The sequence below is a fragment of the Octopus bimaculoides genome, chromosome 6, assembly GCF_046866305.1.
Source record: "Octopus bimaculoides isolate indiv1 chromosome 6, ASM4686630v1, whole genome shotgun sequence".
NCBI classification, from domain to species: domain Eukaryota; kingdom Metazoa; phylum Mollusca; class Cephalopoda; order Octopoda; family Octopodidae; genus Octopus; species Octopus bimaculoides.
The window spans coordinates 34,556,412-34,579,904 of NC_142933.1; the positions used below are offsets into that span (position 1 = coordinate 34,556,412).

At 35.3% G+C, this 23,493-nt stretch overlaps 1 protein-coding gene across 4 annotated transcripts in view; it reads right to left on the reverse strand.

Annotated features, from left to right (window-relative positions):
* The window catches only part of LOC106876878 (uncharacterized), a 239,926-nt gene that overhangs the window by 77,926 nt on the left and 138,507 nt on the right, over positions 1-23,493 (reverse strand). For all 4 annotated transcript variants that reach the window (XM_089353736.1, XM_089353737.1, XM_014925617.3 and 1 more), the window contains one exon: positions 12,621-12,668. In XM_089353736.1, coding sequence (XP_089209862.1) covers positions 12,621-12,648 — 28 coding nt within the window. In that variant the 5' untranslated portion in view covers positions 12,649-12,668. The remainder of the gene's footprint in view (positions 1-12,620; positions 12,669-23,493) is intronic.

Below are 23,493 nucleotides of genomic sequence, written 5' to 3' on the forward strand. Positions count from 1 at the left end.
ATGTATATATATATATATATATATATATATATATATATATATATATACAGGGGATAATTCACAAAAAACATATATATATAGTAGTAGGAATTAGAATTGGGTGGAATACATTCAAGGAGCTATTACTGCTGCTACAATAAAGGGATTCTCTCTCCAAGCAAAGAGTATATTTTATAATGCTTGGGTATGAACTGTAATGTTGTGTGGTGGTGAAACATAAGCACTGAATGCAGAGAATGTGTGTAGATTGGAAAGCAACAAAATGTGTATGGTCTGCTGGATGAGTAATGTCAGTGTGCATGAATGATGAGGCACAGATAAGGAAAGAGTAAAATTAGGTGTAAAAGAAATCAGATGTAGTGTGCAATAGAGATGGCTATGCTGTTGTAGACATGTAATACAGAATTGTTTTAATGGTTACATAAAGCATATCAGATAAAGAAAGACTATGCCTAAGGAAAAAAATGATGAGATGGTCATTGCTAGAATACATTTAATTATAGGTCAGTGAAATCATGGCTGCCCTAGGGATAAGCAGCAATAACAGCCATCCATACTAATGTGGCAAATGAATGTAAAACAGAAAAATAAGATAAAGTTTTCTTTCTTATTTTCTTTTTCTTTATTCTATTTTGTAAGTACCATACTTTTTATCAGCTACTGTTTGTCAATAGGATTGCCAGATTATAGCTGGCAAATGAAATCAATGTGAAGTATCAATCCAGTTCTTAGCAATCACTATATGTTTTTGTTGTTTCCTTAAGTTTTTATTCGAAAACTCCTTGATATCCTTCAACCAAATGCTCACCATTAAGCTAAGTTTCAACTCTGCAACTTCTATTATTAATACAATAATTCCAGTTGCTTTGAACTTGTCAACACTTGAATATTTTTTCTGCCTCATTCCCCCCCCCCCCTCTTTCCTTAAACTCTGCTTTACCACTTTCTTTTTGCTATAGAACATACAGTAAACAAACTGCTGCTAACATGTAGTCACAATGTGGCTTTAATTTTACAGGTGGTAACTACTGTAAAATCTCTACTGTGTAATTAACTTAGTGTTACCATACTTAAGAAAGGAAGCATTAAAAGGTTAACTAGAAATAATTATGTCGAGAGGAAAAAAAAGAAATTTTAATTAGTCAATTACTAATATCAATTTCATTATTTTGGCAAGTGCAAGAGAAAAACTAGGCAGTTATTGGTCTTATGACATCATCAGTAAGACTACGTCCTACTTTTAAAATAGTGGTGAAATAGTAAAGTATAATTGTTTAGAGGAGATGCATCCCTGAATTATTCATTCTCTACCATATAGCCTGGCGCTGTCATGTTGTCACTAGTCTGAAGTTAACTAAACTAACTAAAGTTTACATATTCACTTCAGTTATATCATGATAAATCAGTTACATGATAACACTACCTCTCCCTCTTTGTCTTGTTTGTGAACACGACACAAATACAATGAACAGCTAACAATGAATTAACATTTTTGACATATTTCAGATTTTATCCTGTTCTATGGTTTTATATCAATTTAGTTCATTTTCTTATGAGTTATTGGAGCAACTATATTTACAGTTGGTTGTCTTTTCCATATCAGTGATAAGACACTGAACTCAAATATCTGTCCATCTAACTGTAAATAGTTGATTGTAAAATAAAAATTAGTTACTCTGTAGAACAGTGCTTCTCAAAGTGAAAGACACTGTTCCCATGGAGGAGTGGGGAGCCAAGAAAATTTGGCATGCTACTGTGAACAGAGGGGACAGAAGGTGAGAGCAATAGATTTGTCAGCATAATTTTCAGGTCTTTGTTTTCTATATAAATCTTAGCATTTTAAAAAAATTATATGCAATTTAATGATAAACTGCTTGCTAGCCATAAACACATCAACAATAACATTAATGGTTTTAAATTTTGACACAAGGCTAACATGGTGGTGGTGGTGGTGGGGTGCAGGGGTTAGTACTTATTTTACTAACCCTGAAAACATGAAAAGTGAAGTTTGCCTTGGTGGAATTTGAACTCAGAACATAAAAAGCTGGAAAACATCAATAATAATATCAATAGACATCAAAATGTTGTGGTGTTGTGGTAAGTAGTCGCCCACATCAAACTTGTAACCAGAAGTAATTATGCTGGCCTGATATTACATACATGGCATGATCAATAAGTATCCGGACTGTGCCACTGTTATGAAGTCACTTGTCACAGATTGACCTTGAACCCTGATGTGCATGTGCACTAAGTTTTAACATTCTAGCTCACTTCACTTGTGTACATCAATGCTTGGAAGGAATGTGTGTAGCATGTGATCATTGCACTGACCATAACAGAAAGATGAGCAGAGAATCTGCATCAAATTTTGCCAAAAGCTTGGCAATACCAGCCCAGAGGCCTAATCAAACTTTTTAAAAAGTTTACATCATTCTCAACACAATCAAGGGGATCTTGTGCAACTGAAACCCGAGTGTCTTTTTGGTCAGCTGAAAGCAGTTTTGGCAGACACATGTCTCATACCCAAATCTTCAGTGATAATGGACTGAACTGAACCATAACTAATCTGCACATCCTCTGATAACTCATGAATGGTAATTCAACAATTTCTCTGCACAGCTGCATGCACATCTGCAATGTTTTTTCTCAGTTCTGCTGTTTGTGGTTTCCCAGAACATTCATCAATATCGATATTTTTCGGCCATCTTGGAAATGTCTGAACCACTCGTACACTAGTGTGCGCCTCATACTCTCCTCTCCATACACTTCTGCAACTTTGCGTAGGCCTCTGAGCAGGTATCACCATGACAACTTTCTCTGTCATGGTCAAAGCAATGATCATATGCCACACACCTTCCTTCCAAGCATTACTGTAAACAACAGAAGTGAAGTAGACCATTAAAATTTAGTGCACATGCACAGCAGAGTTCAAGATCAATCTGTGCCAAGTAGCTTCACTTTGCATGCTTTAGCTTCATTACTATGGCAACAGTCAGAATACTTATTGATCAAACCTCATATATATACACATTAAAAATGGTATGAAATGATGTTGCATCATAGCATGGAGACATTGAAAGAGAGTTGGTGAAAGAAAAGGTAAGATAGTTAAAACAGTTCTAGAATATTGTCACCCTTGTAACACTGCCAAGTTGTTTGTTTTATTGGGGTTTTTTTACTAGCTTGTGCTGAGTTCATCTTCTGTTGGTATGGCCAACAGAGGAGTTAGAGATCTAAAATTTTTAACTTAACTCGAAATATACCACATGATAATGAAGTCTTCGGTAGTGCCCCTATAAACCAATGAGCTAGGAGACTCACAATCAATAAAGCTATATATAGTGGGCTAATAAGGGTGCCGGAGGCGCAATGGCCCAGTGGTTAGGGCAGCAGACTTTCGGTCAGAGGATCATGGTTTTGATTCTCAGACCGGGCATTGTGTGTGTTTATTGAGCAAAAACACCTAAAGCTCCACGAGGCTCCAGCAGGGGGTGGAGGTAACCCCTGTTGTACTCTTTCACCCCAACTTTCTCTCACTCTTTCTTCCTGTTTCTTGAGTAAAGCTGCGATGGACTGGCATCCCGTCCAGCTGGTGGGGAACGCATACGCCATAGAAAGTGGGAAACTGGGCCCATGAGCCTGACTAGGCTTTAGAAGGGCGCACAAAAAAAAAATAAATAAAAAAATAAGGGTGCCTCTACACAGTCTCTCAACCTGCTAGAAACTTTAAAGCAAATATCTCTCAAATCACACCATAATACCTTGAGAAAGGTTACATGCAATGTCTTTGCTGAAATGGAACTGACCTTGACATAAACAACAACAACAACAACTACAAAGTAGAAATGATGTAGCAGACTGTATAAGGCAAGTAGAGTTGTGTACTTTGTCTAATTTTCTAAATACAATGGCCAAAGCATGGTTAGAAACCCTGACACATTTCCTACTACTACTACCACCACCACCTCCTCCTCCTCCTCCTCCTACTACTACTACTACTACTACTACTACTACCACCACCACCACCCATATAAAAGTGAAATAAAAACTGGATGTGTGTGTGCGCACAGATGTTTCCAACTAAATAACTGAACAGCCATTGAAAAACTTGTGTGGTTACATTATCTGTTAGAAGCAGCTGCCAAATCTCTGTCAAATCGCAACCTGTCATCTTTAAAACTTTTGAATTTAAAATTTAAACACTTTAATAGTGGCTGTTTTTGAATGGGTCGATGTTGAGAGAGTTAAAAAAGAAAGAACTCCTTGGATAATGCAATCAATTCTAGATACACCAAATCTAAATAAAAGATAGGATGGTCATGACAGGAATGCCTTTGATCATAGGTCACCTCAATCAAAGATGACATAGGGCTGCACAACAACAACAATTAAGTAGATTGAAGAGATTAATTTACTGTATCTATGGACACACAGTAATTAACTCATGACTTAATACTTTAACCTAGTAATTAATGAATTATACAGACAAAAAGGAATATTATCGACATGATTAAATTCTATTGAAATAGTTTTAATAGATTGAAATAAATAAATAAATAAATAAAAGCTTTCCTCTATATAAATATTGGAATAATTATTTTCTTTCTTTAATTACATTTATGACATTTTGTGTGAAATTATATAAGACAGAATAGAAAACTGGAAAAGTAGAACTTCAAATGGTACAATTTAAATTAATATTAGATCTACAGTTATTTTAGCTCCTAATGAATAGATAAATTACAAAAATGTTAAAGAGGTGACATACACATATAGTGATATGTTTTCTTATTTTACTGGCCCAAATAAAAGTTCATAGGTTGTGGTTAATTTATAATGGAAAAATAAACAAAAGCTACTTTATCTGTAGAAAATGATAATAGACCAAAGTGAGTAATAAATTAAGCAACGCTATCAAATTAAAATACATAAATTAGTGATTAATATGAATCACACATTTTGAGAATATTTGTGTAAAGGAGGTTCTAAAATAGTAGTTGAGATAGAAATTAGTAAATTATTTAATTCACAAAATATAATTAATGCCTCCTGAGATGAGAAAGATAAATAAATGAGGTAGCTGCCTGAATGTTACAAAAAAGAATGGTTATTTAAAAACGAATAGTACAAATGTAGCCAATGGATAGTAGGCTAGCTAAAGTGCTGATCATGTGACTGACAGTTCATGTGTTCAAACCAAAACCATTGCACTGTGCTCCTAAACACAGGCAACCTAATTGCCAGCTACATGCAGTCTGACTAAAAACAATTTAAACCAAAAACTAAAAGAAAAGGAGAAAACTTTATGTGCAAGCAACTGGTTCCTTACATACTCATTCACTCTATTAGTAATAGTAGCCAAATCTCCCTCAACTCATTCACTACCATCTCAAAAAAAAGGTAAGATATATTGCATAGTATAGTCATGAATACACTATCTAAATGGGCAGACTGGTGGCCATGGCTGAAATGACTTTCTTCATAAGTCTTCTTAACCAAATCTGATCAGGGGCTACACATCAACTATGTATATGTCATATGTCTGCTCAACCAAACCTGGCCTAGGGCTACACAACAACTAGTATAGTAACTATAGCTACAGCATCAACAAGTCTGTGAGGGAACATCTTTACTGTTGCTCAACTAGCTAGAAATGGTAGTCAAATCTCCCTTAGACCACACTATTGTATTAGATAAAGAATAATACAAATTGAACAATGCAAGTCTTAGATATACATGAAAGAGAGAATGGTCATGGCTAGAATGCCTTTAATCTTAGATTTGCATCATAGTGTATCTTGGACTACATTATCCAATGTATCTCATTTTTGTTAACTATATAGAAGTTCCCACATTGGTTCGTTGACTTTAGAAGAATGAAATTATTTATGAATTCCCATATCATCCTTGTATAGGAAAGCGTGCTAATTATCTTTGTACTGTTGTAAGGGCCCTACTGAGTTTTGAACCATAACTCTCAGATTTACTCAGCTTGGAACAACAACCTACTGTATCACCAGCAAAGGAAAAGAGTTGCCATAAAAGGTATTAATACCTATGCGAATATGCCTTGAATAATCAACATTGGCCAACTTATAGTTAATGTCATAAACTTCAAAAGAAGCATGCAAGTTTTGCTGCCAAATAGTTATTCCCAGAGTTCTGGAAAATGTGGCTTACAGTTATAAAAAGCTGGCAGATTCAAACTCAGACTCAGACCTGAGAGCCACACAACTGTCTAAACAAATGTTACTTTGATCAGTGAATTGGTCTCTTGCCCTCTTTCACTTTTTCATATTTAACATGCTTATGTTGTATTTGACAAAAGGCACTAACCTTAAGTTGTAGCATTGAATAACACACAGATTATTTGCTGTGGTTTGAATTCCTTCTATTTAGTTCATCTTCAGTGGCTATGCCCTACCTTCATAATATCATCAAGCATGTTGAATTACAGAAGACTTCTAACAATTATATTTGCTATTTCATGAATGTTATTCCATTGAATTATTTATATGTACACATGAAAATGATGTCGGTTAATAAAATATGAAAGCTCAAATAAATATTAGCGTGATCATAGTTGTCTTCACATGCAACCGACTTAGACAGTAAACTACCAATGAAGAATATATGACTAACCACCACCATAAAGTACCATTTGGATTATAGTTTTGTTACTGTTGAAGTATGTAATGCTATACAATTAAGCACACAATGATGAATTGCTTCGTGAGTTCATTACATATCTATATAGGGTAGGCTGCAAATAAATTTCTGAATGACATCAACAGCAACTACCATTAAGAGCCAAAGAAGGAGCTTTATGGGGTTATTTGACCTGGTAAATATAGCAACCAAATTCCCTCAAATTACATCTGTACTGTTTTAAGTAAAGTGGGAAACAGACACATTAGAGAATAGAACTTTAAATGCTCTTAAAGCGATAGGACAGCTGGAGTACATTTGATAATAGGTCTGCTTAGAAAAAGCTGAGTTGGAAGTAAGCAACAATAACTATTACAAATATCTCCACTTGACTGAATCATAATCTCACAGTTGTTACTGCTGCTAATTAGAGCAAATACAAATTGTTTAGTTAAACATGATCAATAATTAAATTTTCCGCTTCTAATGGCAACAACATTCTGAGGTTTTACTGACAGAAGAATTAGAAATGCCCTGCTCTTCCTTGTGATAAACCAATTTAGTTCAATATTGGGTTTTTAGAGTCATTATTTGCTGACACAGACTGTCACTAGTTTCTTTGGATCCTGTTATTTACAGATTATACTTGACTCTATTGATTATAATATTCTTTTATCCTACTGATTATTGTATCCTTTGTGGAGGCGCAATGGCCCAGTGGTTAGGGCAGCGGATCCGCGGTCATAGGATCGCGGTTTCGATTCCCAGACCGGGTGTTGTGAGTGTTTATTGAGTGAAAATGCCTAAAGCTCCACGAGGCTCCGGCAGGGGATGGTCGCGAACCCTGCTGTACTCTTTCACCACAACTTTCTCTCACTCTTTCTTCCTGTTTCTGGTGTGCCTGTAATTCAAAGGGTCAGCCTTGTCACACTGTGTCACACTGATATCCCCGAGAACTACGTTAAGGGTACACGTGTCTGTGGAGTGCTCAGCCACTTGCATGTTAATTTCACGAGCAGGCTGTTCTGTTGATCGGATCAACTGGAACCCTCGACGTCGTAAGCGACGGAGTGCCAACAACATATTGTATCCTTTAATCCTTATCTTTTTAAGGAGGAGTCTGTATATTCTACCTGGTTTCTCAACAGATTCCAGAGACTTATAATCAGCCAGTGATCCTTTGGGTCCAGAATTCCCAGCACACTAAGAAATCATATAACACTTTCACCAGAATTACTATCACCTGCTACTACAGTTTCTGATTAGAACGAGTAACAGTTACTGAGGCGTCATTATTTCAATGTTTCATGCCTATCTCAGTTGGTGCTCATCATATCTGGCAGGTGGAATACATTATGATTGATGCCTGAACTTTATGTTTTCTAAACATGATACTAAATCTATCATTGGTTTAAGCTCATTTTTTTTGTCTTGTTTTCATTTTTTTTCACCACCACCTTCCTTCAATGAGACAATAGATTTTTACTAAAAAGTTTGATAATATATTCTCCCTGCCATCACACATACTTAAACAGCTGATATATCTACAATTTATAAGCAATAATCACACACACACATACACACACACACATACACACACACACATACACACACACACATACACACACACACACACGCTTATATGTGTGTGTGTGTGCGTATACATATACATCATATACACATAAATACACATACATGATGATTAGTTAAAATACAAGGTTAAAGGCAATGTTTATAATTCTTAAATCAAAATGGTCAAAGTATTTGACCTTATGTGGTATTTACACAAAAATATTCTATTCCTTATAAATATTTATAAAATATCATTTTGGAGAGATTCATTTCCATCATATTAGTCTCTACATTTTATTTCTCAAAACATTTCTTCTCACATTCTCTCTCTCTCTCTCTGTCTCTCTCACTCTGAAACACAAATGTAAACCAACAATATACAGTCAAGTCAACTCTGTTATTAATATGGTATAAAGAAATCTTCTTGAATGGTAAACCTTATAACTTATACCTACTTCTTCCCATGAAAACTAAGGGACCCTTTACATGATCACTCAAAATAGTAGCTAAATATCACTCAAATCTCATCCTACAGAGAGTAGGCCTCTCATCATAGGCCTGGTCTATCAGGACTTACCCTGGGACTAAACAATTACAAGAACCTTTCAGGTTGAGAGGGTCACTGCAAGATCAAGAAGCAATATTTCATTCCCTAGTGTAAACGCGATGTATAAACCAGAACTGGAGGCTAATATTCAGTACAAATACACACACACAAACACACACACACACACTGATACTTATGAGTACTTCTAACAGAAAATGAACTCAATACATGTGTAAAGTATATATTTTTATTGAGGAAATCGAAGGTACATGTCCTGAACCAACTTATAATAGATAAACTTTTAATTTTTATTATCATAACTACTTGATGATTCCTAGATGAGATGAAACTGGTTAGTTGCTGCAAAGAATTGTACCTTCAGTTTCCTCAATACATACATATACAAGTGCACATGCACACACACATATGACTCGTACTGCTATAAAAGCTGATTACCTGACCACTGGAGACAGTGAATGGATAAAGTCATTAGAGCATTGGGTAGTATGCCCTGCTATATTTGCTATGACTCCCTGCAATCTGAATTCAAATACCATTGAGACCAACTTTGTCTTTCATCCCTTCAAGGCCAGTGAAAAAGTACCAGTCAAAGGTGTTGGACTGCAGAACTGTTAAAGGATTAGGCAAGTTGCCTTACAGTATCTATTCTGGCTCATTCCTTTCTGATAGCAAAGCCTGTGATGACACTAATAACAAGCTGTATTGGTTTAAGTCATCGGTGTTCTTTTGGTTAAATATAAGTAATGTGGAGAAGGGGAGACTTGCATGCTGGAGTACTGCCAGTCTATTTCAAAAACTTTTGCCCAGGCCTGCATATGTATGTACAGATACATCATTAACCTTAATTGATGCACACCATCTCACACACATGCTGCTACTACCTCACCAGCTCTGCCTTTATCAACCAGCTGAAGAAACAAGATAACAATTTGTAGAAACTCTGCATAGTCCCAGAATCATAAGGTAAGTTACCATATCTGTTTGGTATGGACTAACATTTTTCAATTCCATTTCCTATCTGTCTTATAGGCAACAGTTAGACCTCTGAAATCTTTCAGTTTCCTATAGATTTACATCTAAAATACACTCCAAACACAACGTTGTACCATAGAAAGAGAGAGAACTCATACTATAGTGTATTAAAAATATTCCTCAACCACTTTAAAATAAAATTCTTAAAAGCCAAAACTCCAAGAGTAAAATTTTCCATTGTTTACTAAACAATACCTCACACTAATACAAAAGAAAGTCTTCCTACTTGCATGGTTTCTCTTGCTTTTCCTTGATTGTCTGACACAAAGACAGCTATTGGAAAGCTACACAGCATTTATTCCACTACTTGAAGATCTCCCAATAGAATGAAACAAGTGTACACTTGTTGCAGTCAGTAACTTACTAATATGTATGTGCGTATGTTATATCTGTAACTGACAGTATTAATTATATCTGACAATTGCAACTCACATGATCCATCTCAGACTTAGAGTCTCTAATAACACAATAATCTTTCTAAGAAAGCTGTCAATAATTCTCTTGAGATTCTAAGGTGCAAGTTAACTAAGACCATGATACCCTGTAGGCTCAGTCATACCAAACAAGCATTTAATGTAAGGAGAGGATGAAAGAAATAACTGAAGGAATGGATGGAAAAGACTAGAATAAATTTTTTTTAATGGGAAGAAATAAAAGAATGGGGAAAAACAGAAGTAAATCAAAAAGAAAGAAAGAAAAAGGAAGGGATATAGGTTAACAGAGAGAATAAAAGGAAGAGAGGGAAACAATAAAAAGAAGGAAGTAAAGGCACATGGAAAGGAAAAAAGGCATGATTCGAAATGATATGAAGAAGAAAGGAGAGGAAAAAAAAGAAAGTTACAGAAATAAATTGTTGGTTCATAGTATTTACCAAAGAAGATTCCATCGAAAGCAAAAGGAAAATGCAAGAAAAGAAAATAAAGAAATGATCCATTGAGCTGGGGAAGATGGTTGATGGGGAGTTAGGAATTTAGTTTCATTGTTTTACTGACAATTGTAAGGAAATTATCCTCCTATAAAGGGTTCTCATTGTTATGTATTGTAGTGCATTAATGACATAGCAGTTCATTGATGACATGACAATGAAAGTTTTCCTGATTAAGAGTAAAATCTCTAGCTATTTTGCTACTCTTTGTCCATCCATTGCATTTTTTGCATGCTTCTCGATCTATTATCCTCAACTCTTCCTTTCGTGATAATAATGTTTTCTAGACCTCTGCTTCTTTGAATATAGCCATAATAGATGAGCTTTTGTCTTTTTCAAAATGTTCAGGAATTGTCTTTCACCTACTTGTTTATAAAAACCATTTATTGTCTGATGATCCTTGTAAGAGACTCATAAGATTCTCCTATACACCTACATTTCAAATGCATTGATTATATTCTCTTCAAATTTGTTCAGAGTCCATTCTTTGCAGCTATAAATGCCAGTTGGTCAAATGGGCATTCACTCTAGCCTTGTTTTTAGTTTGGTTGGGAATTGAGATTGCTAAGATGTGGCAGCTATGAGAGTCGAACACAAAGGTTATCCCATTTGTCATCAGAGCATTGGGTTCAATACCACCCAATCTGAAAAAAACATCTGAAAACCTTAGAGATACCCTACAATCTAGATGTATTGCAAAAGTCAGCATTACTTAGAACTGCACACATATTGTGTAAAGTACTGTCTGTCTGAGGTCCTTGTTGTGACTTGACAAATCAGTACAAACCCCCAGTAGACACAATATCTTCAATCAACAACCTTATGATATACTATACTGTGCAACGTTAACAACAACAACAACAACAACAACAACAACAATAACAATAATAATAATAATAAATAGGTAGGATTGGCTAATGAAAGGAACATTTAAAAAAAGAAACCAAGAGCACTATACTGGCAGCACAAGAACAAGTTTTGGCCACGAACTGGAGGGTGAACCTTAGGAATGAGCAAGTGTCTGCCCTGTGCCGTATCTGCAATAGAGTGGATGAAACCATTGCCCATGTCACGAATGAATTCTCTAAACTTACCCAAAACCACTACAAGTTGTGGTGACACGATCAGGTAGCGACAGTGCTACATTGGAAACTGTACGAAAAGTGGGGGCTAGAGAGAGAGGCAAGATGTGATATGAGCACAAATCACAGAGAGTGGCAGAATTGGAGACTAGTCAAATCCTCTGGGATTTCCCAATCCAAAATAGATCAAGTGCTAGAGCATAAAAAACTGGACCTAGTCTAGTGGTGGTGGACAAAGTGCACCACATATGCTATATAGTTGATATTGCATGCCCCTCTGACTCACAAATAGTCAAGAAGGAAGGCGAAAAGATAGATAAATACAAGCCTCTTAAGTACGAAACAGCCCAGCTATGAAAAATGAAGAAGGTCAAGATAGTGCCAACTATTGTTGGGTCCTTGAGAACAGTATCAGAAAGCATCAAGGGGAATATAAGGAAATTGGAATAAAGTGCGTAGCAGAACTGTTACAAGAGGTTTGCCTCCTTGGCACAGTCAGAATAATCAGGAAAGTATTAGATAACTGAAAAGAACAGATAGCATGGTACTGTAGGCTGCAGGTAGCAAGCCCACTATGCATGCAAGACTCCAGGAGTTCCAACAAAACCTGTGATAAAGAAAAATGATAATAATAATTCTTTCTTTTTTTTTTGCCACAAGGGGTAATGGATGAAGAACATTGCAAGAGTAAATTGCAATAAAGAAGAGAAGCAAAAACAGAAATATGTATGTTTTACAATAATAGCTTTAAAAGTTCAATAAAAGAAAAAAAACAATAGGTATTGTTACTAACCAGAGTTATCACCATTGGAAGCTCTCATGATAACTGCAACTAGGATATCTGAAAAAGACAAAAAGAAAATAAATAAATAAATAAATAAATAAATAAATAAATAAATAAATACAGACATATATATGAATGCAGAAGCTAGCTATCTCTTGAGCATATGCATGTATGCAATATATATATGCACTGCTGCAGTCTAATTACTGAAACAAATATAAAATAATAATAATAATAATTATATATATATATGTCATCATCACTTAATGTGCCATTTTCCATGCAGGCAAGGATTGGACAGTTTAAGAAGAGCAGATGGGTGTGAGGGTTCCACCAGGTTCCGTGTCTGCCTTAGCATAATTTCTACAGCTGAATGCCTTTCCTAATGCCAACCACTTAACAGAATGTACTGGGTCCAGGTACAATGTGAATATGAGGCAGAATAGGAATTAGTACAATGATGAAAATAATGATTATGAAAATTATGTAGAGTATGATAATGATAGCAACTATGATCATGACAGCAATGATGATGACGATAACAATGACAAAGACAATGATGATAATGACAGTGGTGATGCTGATGATGATGATTTTGCTGATGGCAATGATTATGAAAAGGATTTTCCCTTGACAACAGAAATGATCTGGTGTATACATAAGTAAAACCATCACTTTTAGCAATTTCTGCTAGACACAACACAAGGAAGCAAACTTCATAAAAAGAGATAATTTCATTTATCTCATTTGTTTTTCTTAAGATGTTGCCAACGGCAGCACTAGCAACAGCAGTAACCTACTGGCGATAAATCAGAAATGATCTGATCTGCCAAAAATTCAATTTTCTCCTCAGAATTTTCTGCACTGCTACATTTATTTTATTTTATTTTATTCTATTTTTTGTTTTGTTGTTGTCTTGTCACACACACTAATGCCTACCTTATCTTCAAACATGCATTTACAAGCACCCCTGTGAGCATGCATTTAATACTACCAAACACACATACATAGACACAAAATGCTGAATTAATGACGTTTGGAGTTGCAGGTCAGATATCTTTACATTGTGCAACTGAAATGCATTAGACTGATGTCTTGCAACTATGTTATGAGGCTGTACAAAAATATATTGCTGAATTATTTAAATAAAAATAATTGCATATGGAATAAAATTAATTAAAAATAAGATGTTATTAATTCTAGAAATCAATATAGAATGTATGTAAGTGTATTATATTCTTTTATTCTTTTACTTGTTTCAGTCATTTGACTGCAGCCATGATGGAACACCGCCTTTAGTCGAACAAATTGACCCCAGGACTTATTCTTTGTAAATCTAATACTTATTCTATTGGTCTCTTTTGCCAAATTGCTAAGTTACATGGATGTAAACACACCAACATCAGTTGTCAAGCAATGGTGGGGGAACAAATACAGACATATACATACATACACACACACGTATATATATATATATATATATATATATATATATATACAACAGGCTTCTTTCAGTTTCCATCTACCAAATCCACTCACAAGGCTTTGTTTGGCCCAAGGCTATAGCAGAAGACACTTTCCCAAGTTGCCATGCAGTGGGACTGAACCCGGAACCATGTGGTTAGGAAGCAAACTTCTTACCACACAGTCACGCCTATATAGAGAGAGAATATTTATAAATCACATATAATATATATATATATATATATATATATATATATATATATATTATACTTATTTTTTACTTATTTCAGTTGTTGGTTTGAAGTCTTTTAGTAAATCAAAATCAACTACAGTACTTACTCTGTCTCTTTTGCATTAAACTGCTACATTACAGGGATGTAAACTAACCAATACTGATTTTCAAGTAGTGAGACACAAGCAAATACACACACACACACACACACACACACACACACACACACACACACACACACAAAACATGCTTCAGCACAATTTCCATCTTCAAAATTCATTTATCATGCACTGGTCAGCTGTAAGAGATACCTACCTAAGGCATCACACAAGTGGGATTGAACCTTGAAAGCATGTGGTTGTAAAATTATCTCCTGAACCACAAAACCAAACCTGCACACCTGCGTGTGTGTGTGTGTTTGTGTGTGTGTGTGTGTGTGTGTGTGTGTGTGTGTGTGTGTGTGTGTGTGTGTGTGTGTGTGTGTGCGCGCGTGCATCTGTATCTTATATCTTTTACTTGTTTCAGTCACTAGACTTCAGCCATGCTGAGGCACCGCCTTGAATTTTTAGTCAAATGAATCGACCCTATTATTTATTTTTTAAGCCTGGTACTTATTCTATCGGTCTCTTTTGCTGAACTGCTAAGTTATGGGGACATAAACACACCAACACCAGTTGTCAAGTGGTAATGGTGGCAGGGAGACAACTAGAGACACAAACACACACAGCCACTACTAGATATAAATTTTTTTTTGATTTGGTTTTGAGGAACTATGCTTAGCAGGCTCTCCAAAACTGATGAGGCCGATGCAGAAACAAAGGACAAGCAAGGAATTCCAAAGAGCCAACATTTTGGGGGTGGGGAGACTAGGTACAATGGTTAGCATAGGACTAATTTTGCGGGTTAAGAGGTTTCTCAATATGGGAAGCAAGAGGGGAGATAAGTGAGTTAGAAATGCCTGAGTGGAGACAGCATAAACTCAACCAGCTTTGTAGAACTCCAAGTCAGAAGTTCATGTGTTGGCAAGTTACTTCATGCCAATCAGTCCTAGTTAATGATGTCTGAGTGTTTGTTTTCTTTACAACACAATCAGATTAGAAATAATACATTTCTAAATCTTTCAGAGAGATTTATGCAATAATGATATGATGAAGTAGTTGTATGCTGTCAACTTAATATGACAGTCCCCTGAAGGGAATAAAACTACTGTTGGTTAGACTGAGGTGCAGCTTCCTAGGTCTAACCAACAGTAGTATTATTCATTTCGGGGGATTGTCACATTAAGTTGACAGCATACAACTACACAATCAGATTAGATGCAACATGCTCATTTATCATCAACCAAAATACATGAGCACAGTTGAAGGTATTAGAAATATTGTCTTCTGTTCCCACCATCCTAGTTCTCAGTTTTTTCAGGGCAAATTTAAATTTAAGACTCCTGAGCTAGTCATCAAATATTGTATCTACTTGGTCATTTTGTAAAAGTAATACAATATGGGATGCAATGCAGTAATCTGGAAATTTTGTTTTTAAGATATTGTGTGGTAGCCATAGTTGTTTGTGTGAAATTTAGTATAGTAGTTAGTATAAGTTGTAGTGTGCAGTATGACAATCAGATCATGTTATCTAGGATTTGTCAGAGAAAGAGGTATGGGACAACAATGTTATATGGGATATAGTCTGGAGAGTTTGTAGGCTGTTCAAAGGCAATAAGGCAATTAGTGTATTTTGCATGATGTGCTATGTTGCAACAGAGATTACATAATTATAGTGGTAAACACGATGACTTTTTAAGTTTATTAAAGAGAACTGAAACAGTTTGGATGTAAAAGTGAAGATTAAAAAATTGATAACATGGTTATTTTAGGGTGTGTATCTGCTTTGTGTTTGTGAAAATAGTGAATTTAGAAGTGTTTTGCATTAAGATGTATTGGGAGTGTTAGTGATATGTAAGAAGTTGAAATTATATTTTCTGCCTTCATTCAGTAAGACAGAGCTGATTACATGCATGAATGGTGTTTCTTATAGATTTAAACATACTTTCAATTGAAGTGCTTTCAGTAGGTAACATATAGATTACAATCAAAAGCAAGCTGGCCTCTGTTTTGATAGTTGAGAAGAGTCAGTTAAAGATTTACAGAATGAACTGGTGAGTTCAAATTCTAAGATATTTAGCATACAAATGAGATGATACAGTTAACTCATCCAACCAATGCTGAAAAGTAAATCAAAGCATGTTGAAATATTGATAGTAATGAAGATATAGGCTGATAGGATTCTTCAGAAATAGAATAGTGAGGTTACTATTGTGTTGGAATTGTTGTAGACTAATGTTTGGGATTACATCAGCATCCATCATCTCATTTTGACTTCAGAGGCATATTAAGATGAAAACTTTTCACTCCTACTCAGAAACGCCTACTAAATGCTTATCTCCACTTGAACAAATCTACCAAATTAGTATAGTAGATCAGCCACTTGTACATATAAGCAAACTGATACCTGTTTGCAAGATGAAAAGTAATATAATATGCGCCTATTCATTTATATATACATAAACATCCTCTGTAACATATGTACAGATTTAGAAAACTGCTGACTAAAAGTTAACTGAGGACTGTTTATTACTGTTTTAATGGTTTTAGCCATTGACCTTTGGTCATGCTGGGGTACTGTATATTAACCAGCTCCCTTTCCTTCTCTACCACACAGCCATGATCTATCAGTTGTAAAGATCTTGGAGGAAACCATATAAAATCAGCAGCATAATGGCTTTGAAACTTTTCTGTTTTGGTTAGGAGATGACTTCTTTGGAGGTGGAGACAACACCGTCTTCTCAGTGATGGAATTATATCAACAGAAGGATATTGCAATAAATACCATTCTAAATGTGATATTGTAAACATCTACATTGTTCTCAATATTAAACAAAACTTTGAACCCCCATCTATACCCCACCCCACCCCACCTCACATTTTATGTGATATACTTGTAAGGTATATAAACACCTGGTGGATGCAGACACAAAGAAAATTAAACAGTAATATTTATTTCAATAAATATAGGTTAATTTGGACATCTATACGTGGTTGCTCTATCTGCTAGAAATAGCAGGTAATTCTCCTTCAACCTACACTACTTTTTTTTTTAATCAAAAATACAACTCCGAATAAATGTTTTCAAGATACACTATATCTGAAAAAAAGACAGGATGGCTATGGTTGGGGTGCCTTTACTCATAGGTCTGCTTGATTAAAGCAAACCTGAGGCTAAACAGCAGCAACAACTTTGATAAATATAAAAGAAGATTCAACTTACTAAAACTGCACTGTTATTTAAGAAGAAAACAGCAGTGAACAAGAAAGCTAAATTTACCTGTGATTGACTGTGGCACACTGATAAAAGATTACTATTCAACTTTTATCTCAGTTATAGGTAAAACTGTCCAATATGGGAAGAGGTGAAATTTGAGCTGCAATCAAAACCTAAGTTTTTGTTAACCATCTCTGATAAATATCAGTGATCTGTAATTCAATCATGCTTCCACTGCCTGTTGGTAAGGTTAAAGTACACTTACAAAAAAAAAGAAAGTTAGCAGCAGCACCCTGAACAATATCCCAAAATGAATGGTGCAGTGGGAAAAGAGAGAGAGAGGGGAGTGAGAGAGAGGGAGAGATGGAGAGAGAGGGGGGAGGGGGAGAGAGAGGGAGAGGGAGAGAGAGGGAGAGGGAGAGGGAGAGGGAGGGAGAGGGAGAGAGAGGGAGAGAGAGGGAGAGGGAGAGGGAGAGAGAGATATGAACAGTAAAATGAATTCAAGGAGAGACTAAAAAAACCTCTAGAAAAAAAAGGACAAAAATAGAAAGATAGACATTAAAAATCCATAACAGTAAGAAAGGGAAGTTAGCAAGAAAATACAAGACAAAGGAGAAAAGAAACACACATACACACACACAGTGAGAGAAAGATAAGTAATACAAATTCCAAAATTCCATTAAAGCAAAGTGTATAGAACTATGGTTTTAGAAATGCCATGTTCATTATAATTCTTCTAGTCCAAAGTTCAGTTACGTAAAACTATTCTGGGAATCAAAGGACAAGATAGATTAGTTTGTTGTAGCATGACATTAATAAAGAATGAAAAATAGCAACTTTGGGAAACATTTCAGTTTCCAGATTACCAACAGTATAGACAGAATCACAGTCCATTACATCATCATCATCATCATTATCATCATTATTTAATGTTCGTTTTCCATGCTGGCAAGAGTCAGATGGTTTGACCAAAGCTGGTAAGCTGGAGAGCTGCATCAGATTCCAGTTATCTTTTTGGCATCGTTTCAAAGGCTGGATGCCCTTGCTAATACTAACCACTTTACAGAGTATACTGGGTGTCTTCAATGTGTCACCGACATGGGCACCTTTTACATGTCACCAGCATGGGTGCCATTTATGTGTCACCAGCACTTTTACACGTCACTGGCATGGGTGGCTTTTGCGTGTCACTAGCACAGGTGCCTTTCACATGGCTGTGTGGTTAAGAAGCTTGCTTCTCGACCGTGCGGCCTTGAGTATAGTCCCACAGTATAGTGCCTTGGGCAAGTGTCTGCTACTATAGATTTCGGCCAACCAAAGCCTTGTGAGTGTATTTGGAAGATGGAAACTGAAAGAAGCCCATCAAGAATATACATGTATGTGTGTATATGAGCTTCTATACACTCTTCTCTAGATATCACGTGATGGTTGTAAATGGACATTATCATCATAAATGTGAGATTTAAACTTGTCTAGATATGGGAAAATATTACCTTAATTAGAAACAAGTGAGGATTGGAAACAGGAAGAGCATCCATTTGTAGAAAATTTGCTTCAACAAATTTTATTTGACCCATGCAAGTATGGAAAAGTGCACATTAAATGATGTTATATATACATATGGAATCACAGTCTATTTTCTAAATGTCTTCCCAACAGTACAATTAAAATAACAGTCCAGTTTTATTTTTAGCTTCCAAAATGAACTATGCTTAGGCACTGAATCAGAACAAATGTCGTAAAAAAAAATCTTTATATTCACAAACAAAACAAAAAAAAATCTGTCAACAGTGACTAAAGGAACCCACCAAAATTCTTAAACAACACAACTAAAACGTATAAAATTTAAAACTCCTAATATATACAATACAATCTACAAGGAAGCACAATAGTTAGCAACAAGTTCACAGAAAGGAGACAATAGAATGATTATCAATGCAGCAATCATGCATTTCAGCCATAAAACAAATTTTTTAGAAAATCCAAAGTGCAGGCTAATCAATACAATGAAGGGCAAATTAAGAATAGTGAGCAACAAAATCACATAAAAATATCAACTCTAAAATCAGCTATGAAGCAAGATTAATACAATACAGCTTATCTACTATTGACTGTTACAAGGACATGAAAAACGAAAAGTATGCTGAATTCACCAAATGTAATATTGTAGAATCCTACCTATTGATAAGAAAACACCTCCCAATAAAAGTGCTGAACTTTGCAAAATGATTGACCACCATACCAGCTAGCAACAGGTAAACATAATAATACTTGAGAAAGTATTCCTTATATTATGGTAACTTACTTTGTGTAAAGAAAGGAAATGAATAGCTTTATGACATATGCATGGGACACTACAATGGAGTGGAAACGTGCAAGGAAAAGTAAGCAACATATCCAACCAGTCCAGGATGATCTATAAAGAGAGAATGGCTTAGCAATTTCCCAAAAGACAAATGAACATGAATTAGATATATTTAGAAAAAAATAGGTCCCCTATTAAATGCTTTCAAAGAGTTCAAACACTCAACAATATCCAAAGCAACCCATCTAAAATAAACTTTGTAGACATAACTGGAAGGTAACGCTAAGAAAACACTAATCCTTGTGAAAAAACATAGAGCAGCTATGATGTTCCAATCACTAACAGCATTTAACAGCTGATTTTCCATGCTGGTATAGGTTGGATAGATTTTCTGAGGCAGTGTTTTACAACTGGATGCTATTCCTGATGCCAACTCTTTTAGTCATCTCTCACAACACATAGGGGCATCAGTTGCATCAGCTGAAAAAAATTCCCCATTATCCTTTGACAAAACATTATCCACCCAAACAGCATCATTCTACCATGGAGCTCTTAAAATAAGTAAGTTCAAATAAAAATTAAAATTCACGCCAAAAGTCACACAATAAAGTAAAAACAAAAAACAGGACCTGAGAAAGAAACATTATCTGGTTCAACCTACTCAACAGCCTAAATGCATTGATTTATATGATGAATAAAAAAAAAATCTTAACACTTACCGCCAAACATATCTCAATAACACAAAAGTTAGTTGTAACTGTATAAGAAACTAAGATCACACCAATTAAATTATAAATATGCTAATATCTAGGAATAGCTGAAATGAAGGTAACCGTAACAGATAAAATCCATATTGTTATGTGGAAATTGCCTAGAAATGAGCTCATCCACAACACAACAGTAGTACATATAGGAAAAATGGAAAACAAATACATTGGTTCAACAATGGGTCTTTCAAGTCAGATATACACATGGTTTACTCTCTTTCCACAATATGTACTTAAGAAATATGTCCCTATTGAATCACATTCAGGATTTATGAGAGGAAAATAAAAACAACAACTGGGTAAATAACAGATAGCACCAACTGTTAGATAAATGGTTTTGGGATATGTACTCTAAGTACTGCAGTAATATACAACGTAATTACCAAACAGAAAGAAATGAGGTGATGTCATGTTGCAAACATCAGAATAAATTCATTTTTTAAATGGTCAGAATTACAAACAAGATAAATATTTGATGATATAATTGGCAGTGGAGGCACAAAAATTCTGACCAACAAATTAACTAATGGAAAAGAGTGACAGTTAAGAGATATCAGATACAAGGCAAAAACATAACAAAATTTTGTGACATCAGACAGCCCACCTCACTGCAGAATCATTACCAGATATCAACAGAATAATTTACTAAAACTGCATATAATAATGAAATTAAACAATGAAGAAAAAAACAGCCAATGAATTGGCCAATGAAAAGTGACAAAACGACAATAATCAAAAAGATACCACTCTAAAAAAAATAATATTTAGAAACTAGCCAATTAAAGTGATTGCCACACAGAAGAAAAAAACATGTTTCAGTGTATATATATAGTAGCGGCCATAATATAAGGGTCAGTAAGAACAAGTGTATCGAAATAGTTATTAAAGAAGATTAACAAAACATTGAGACTAGATATTTTAAGCATATTTAGATATATCTAATATCTATCTTTCAGGAAAATTTCAAGTGAATGGAATAAATATTTCATAAGTTATGAGGAAATAAACAAATAATCTTCCAAACCGCAACAGCCAAAAGTTAAGGATCATTTAGAAAAAAATGAACTACTAACCGAGGTATTTGTTGTTTAGAAGACTGTTAATGGGCTAACAGTTACTTCTTATGGCCTTACATTATTGGAACATTCAACTGTCAACATGGCAACTTTTGAGAGATGACCAGTGTCCTATGATGAAAAACAAAAGATTGTGTGCCTTCACCAAGATCTGCAAGTCAAATTCTGTGATAGCAACTACTGTAGGAAGATCTAGAAGTGTTGCGCAACAAATTGTAGCTTGTTTTAAGTCATCAGGATCGACAGATGCTAAACCCCAAACCAGTAGATCTTGTAAAACTTCACCAAAACAGGATCGTATTATGGTTGTAATATCACTGAAGGTTGGGTTTAAGAGTGCTGCTGAAGTATCCCATGAGTTTAGCTCCACTTCCAATGTCAACGTATCGTGCAAAACAGTTTCTCGGAGGTTACAAAGTTCTGGGTTGCTTGCTTGGGCACCGGCAAAGAAACCTCTGATCTCCAAGAAGAATCAAAGAACTTGTCTTCATTTCACTCACAAACATATCATTTGGACAGAAGAATAGTGGTCGCAGGTTCATTTTAGCAATGAATCAAAGTTAAAAGTGATTGGTTCTGATGGTGGGATGTACGTCCGACGAAGAAGTGCATGTGTAAAGAAGACAGTGAAATATGGAGGAAGCAATATAATGGTATGAGGAGTGATCTCTGCTGCTGGTCCTGGTCCCCTTATTCGCCTACAAGGGACTGTCAATGCTGAAATCTAAGAGCAGATTCCTAGACAGCATGCCCTTCCACATCTCTGATCCTTGTCAGTTCAACCTCCTATCTTTGTGCAGGACAACGTTCCCTGTCACACTACAAAGAGAGTCAAGAGATTTTTTGAGTGATGAAGGGGTTGATCTCATGAAGTGGCCACCTCAAAGTCCTGGTTTCAACCCTATAGAAAACGTTTGAAAGATTATTGGAGATGGGGCGCGAAGGAGAAATTCAAAGAACCAAGATAAACTCTGGGAATTATTTAAAAACGAATGAAACAATATCATGCCATCGTTTTGCAAGAAATTAATTCAGTCCAGCAGTAATAGATGTCAGGAGGTTATTGATCATAAAGGGATGTTCACAAAATATTAATAGTAAGGGTTTCTTTTTTCTTCTTGTTCCACTTTCCATTGTTTTTCTAAGTGACCCTTAACTTCTGGCCATTGCAGTTTGGAAGATTATTTATTTCCTCATAACTTACAAAAAATTTATTCCATTCACTTGAAATTTTCACATAAGATAGATATTAGATACATCTAAATATGTGTAAAATATCTTGTCTCAACATTTTGTTAAACTTCTATAATAAATATTTTAATACACTTGTTTTCCTAACCTTTGTATTATGGCCACTACTGCAAAAGCAGCTTGAGTACCCAAAATAAATAAAAAAATAAACACTGTAGCTTGAAAGATCACTGTGACATGAAACCAGTCATGAGAAAAGTAATTCAAACACACACAGTCACACAGACATGCGCGCACACACACGGGCTTGAGAGGTCTTAATTGAGAAACTGATTTGTTATTATACAGCTAGACAGTTTCATACCTTCTCAAGGCAAGGAAAACAAAAGGTTGGAACACAAAAAAGAAAAAGGGAACCAAAGAGAAGCTAGACAGTAGTGATGACATTTACATTCACACCTGAATTCCAAAAAGTTTGAGTAAAAAGCTTGAACATGTGACAGAACAAAAAGGCACTCCTCTCATCTCTTCC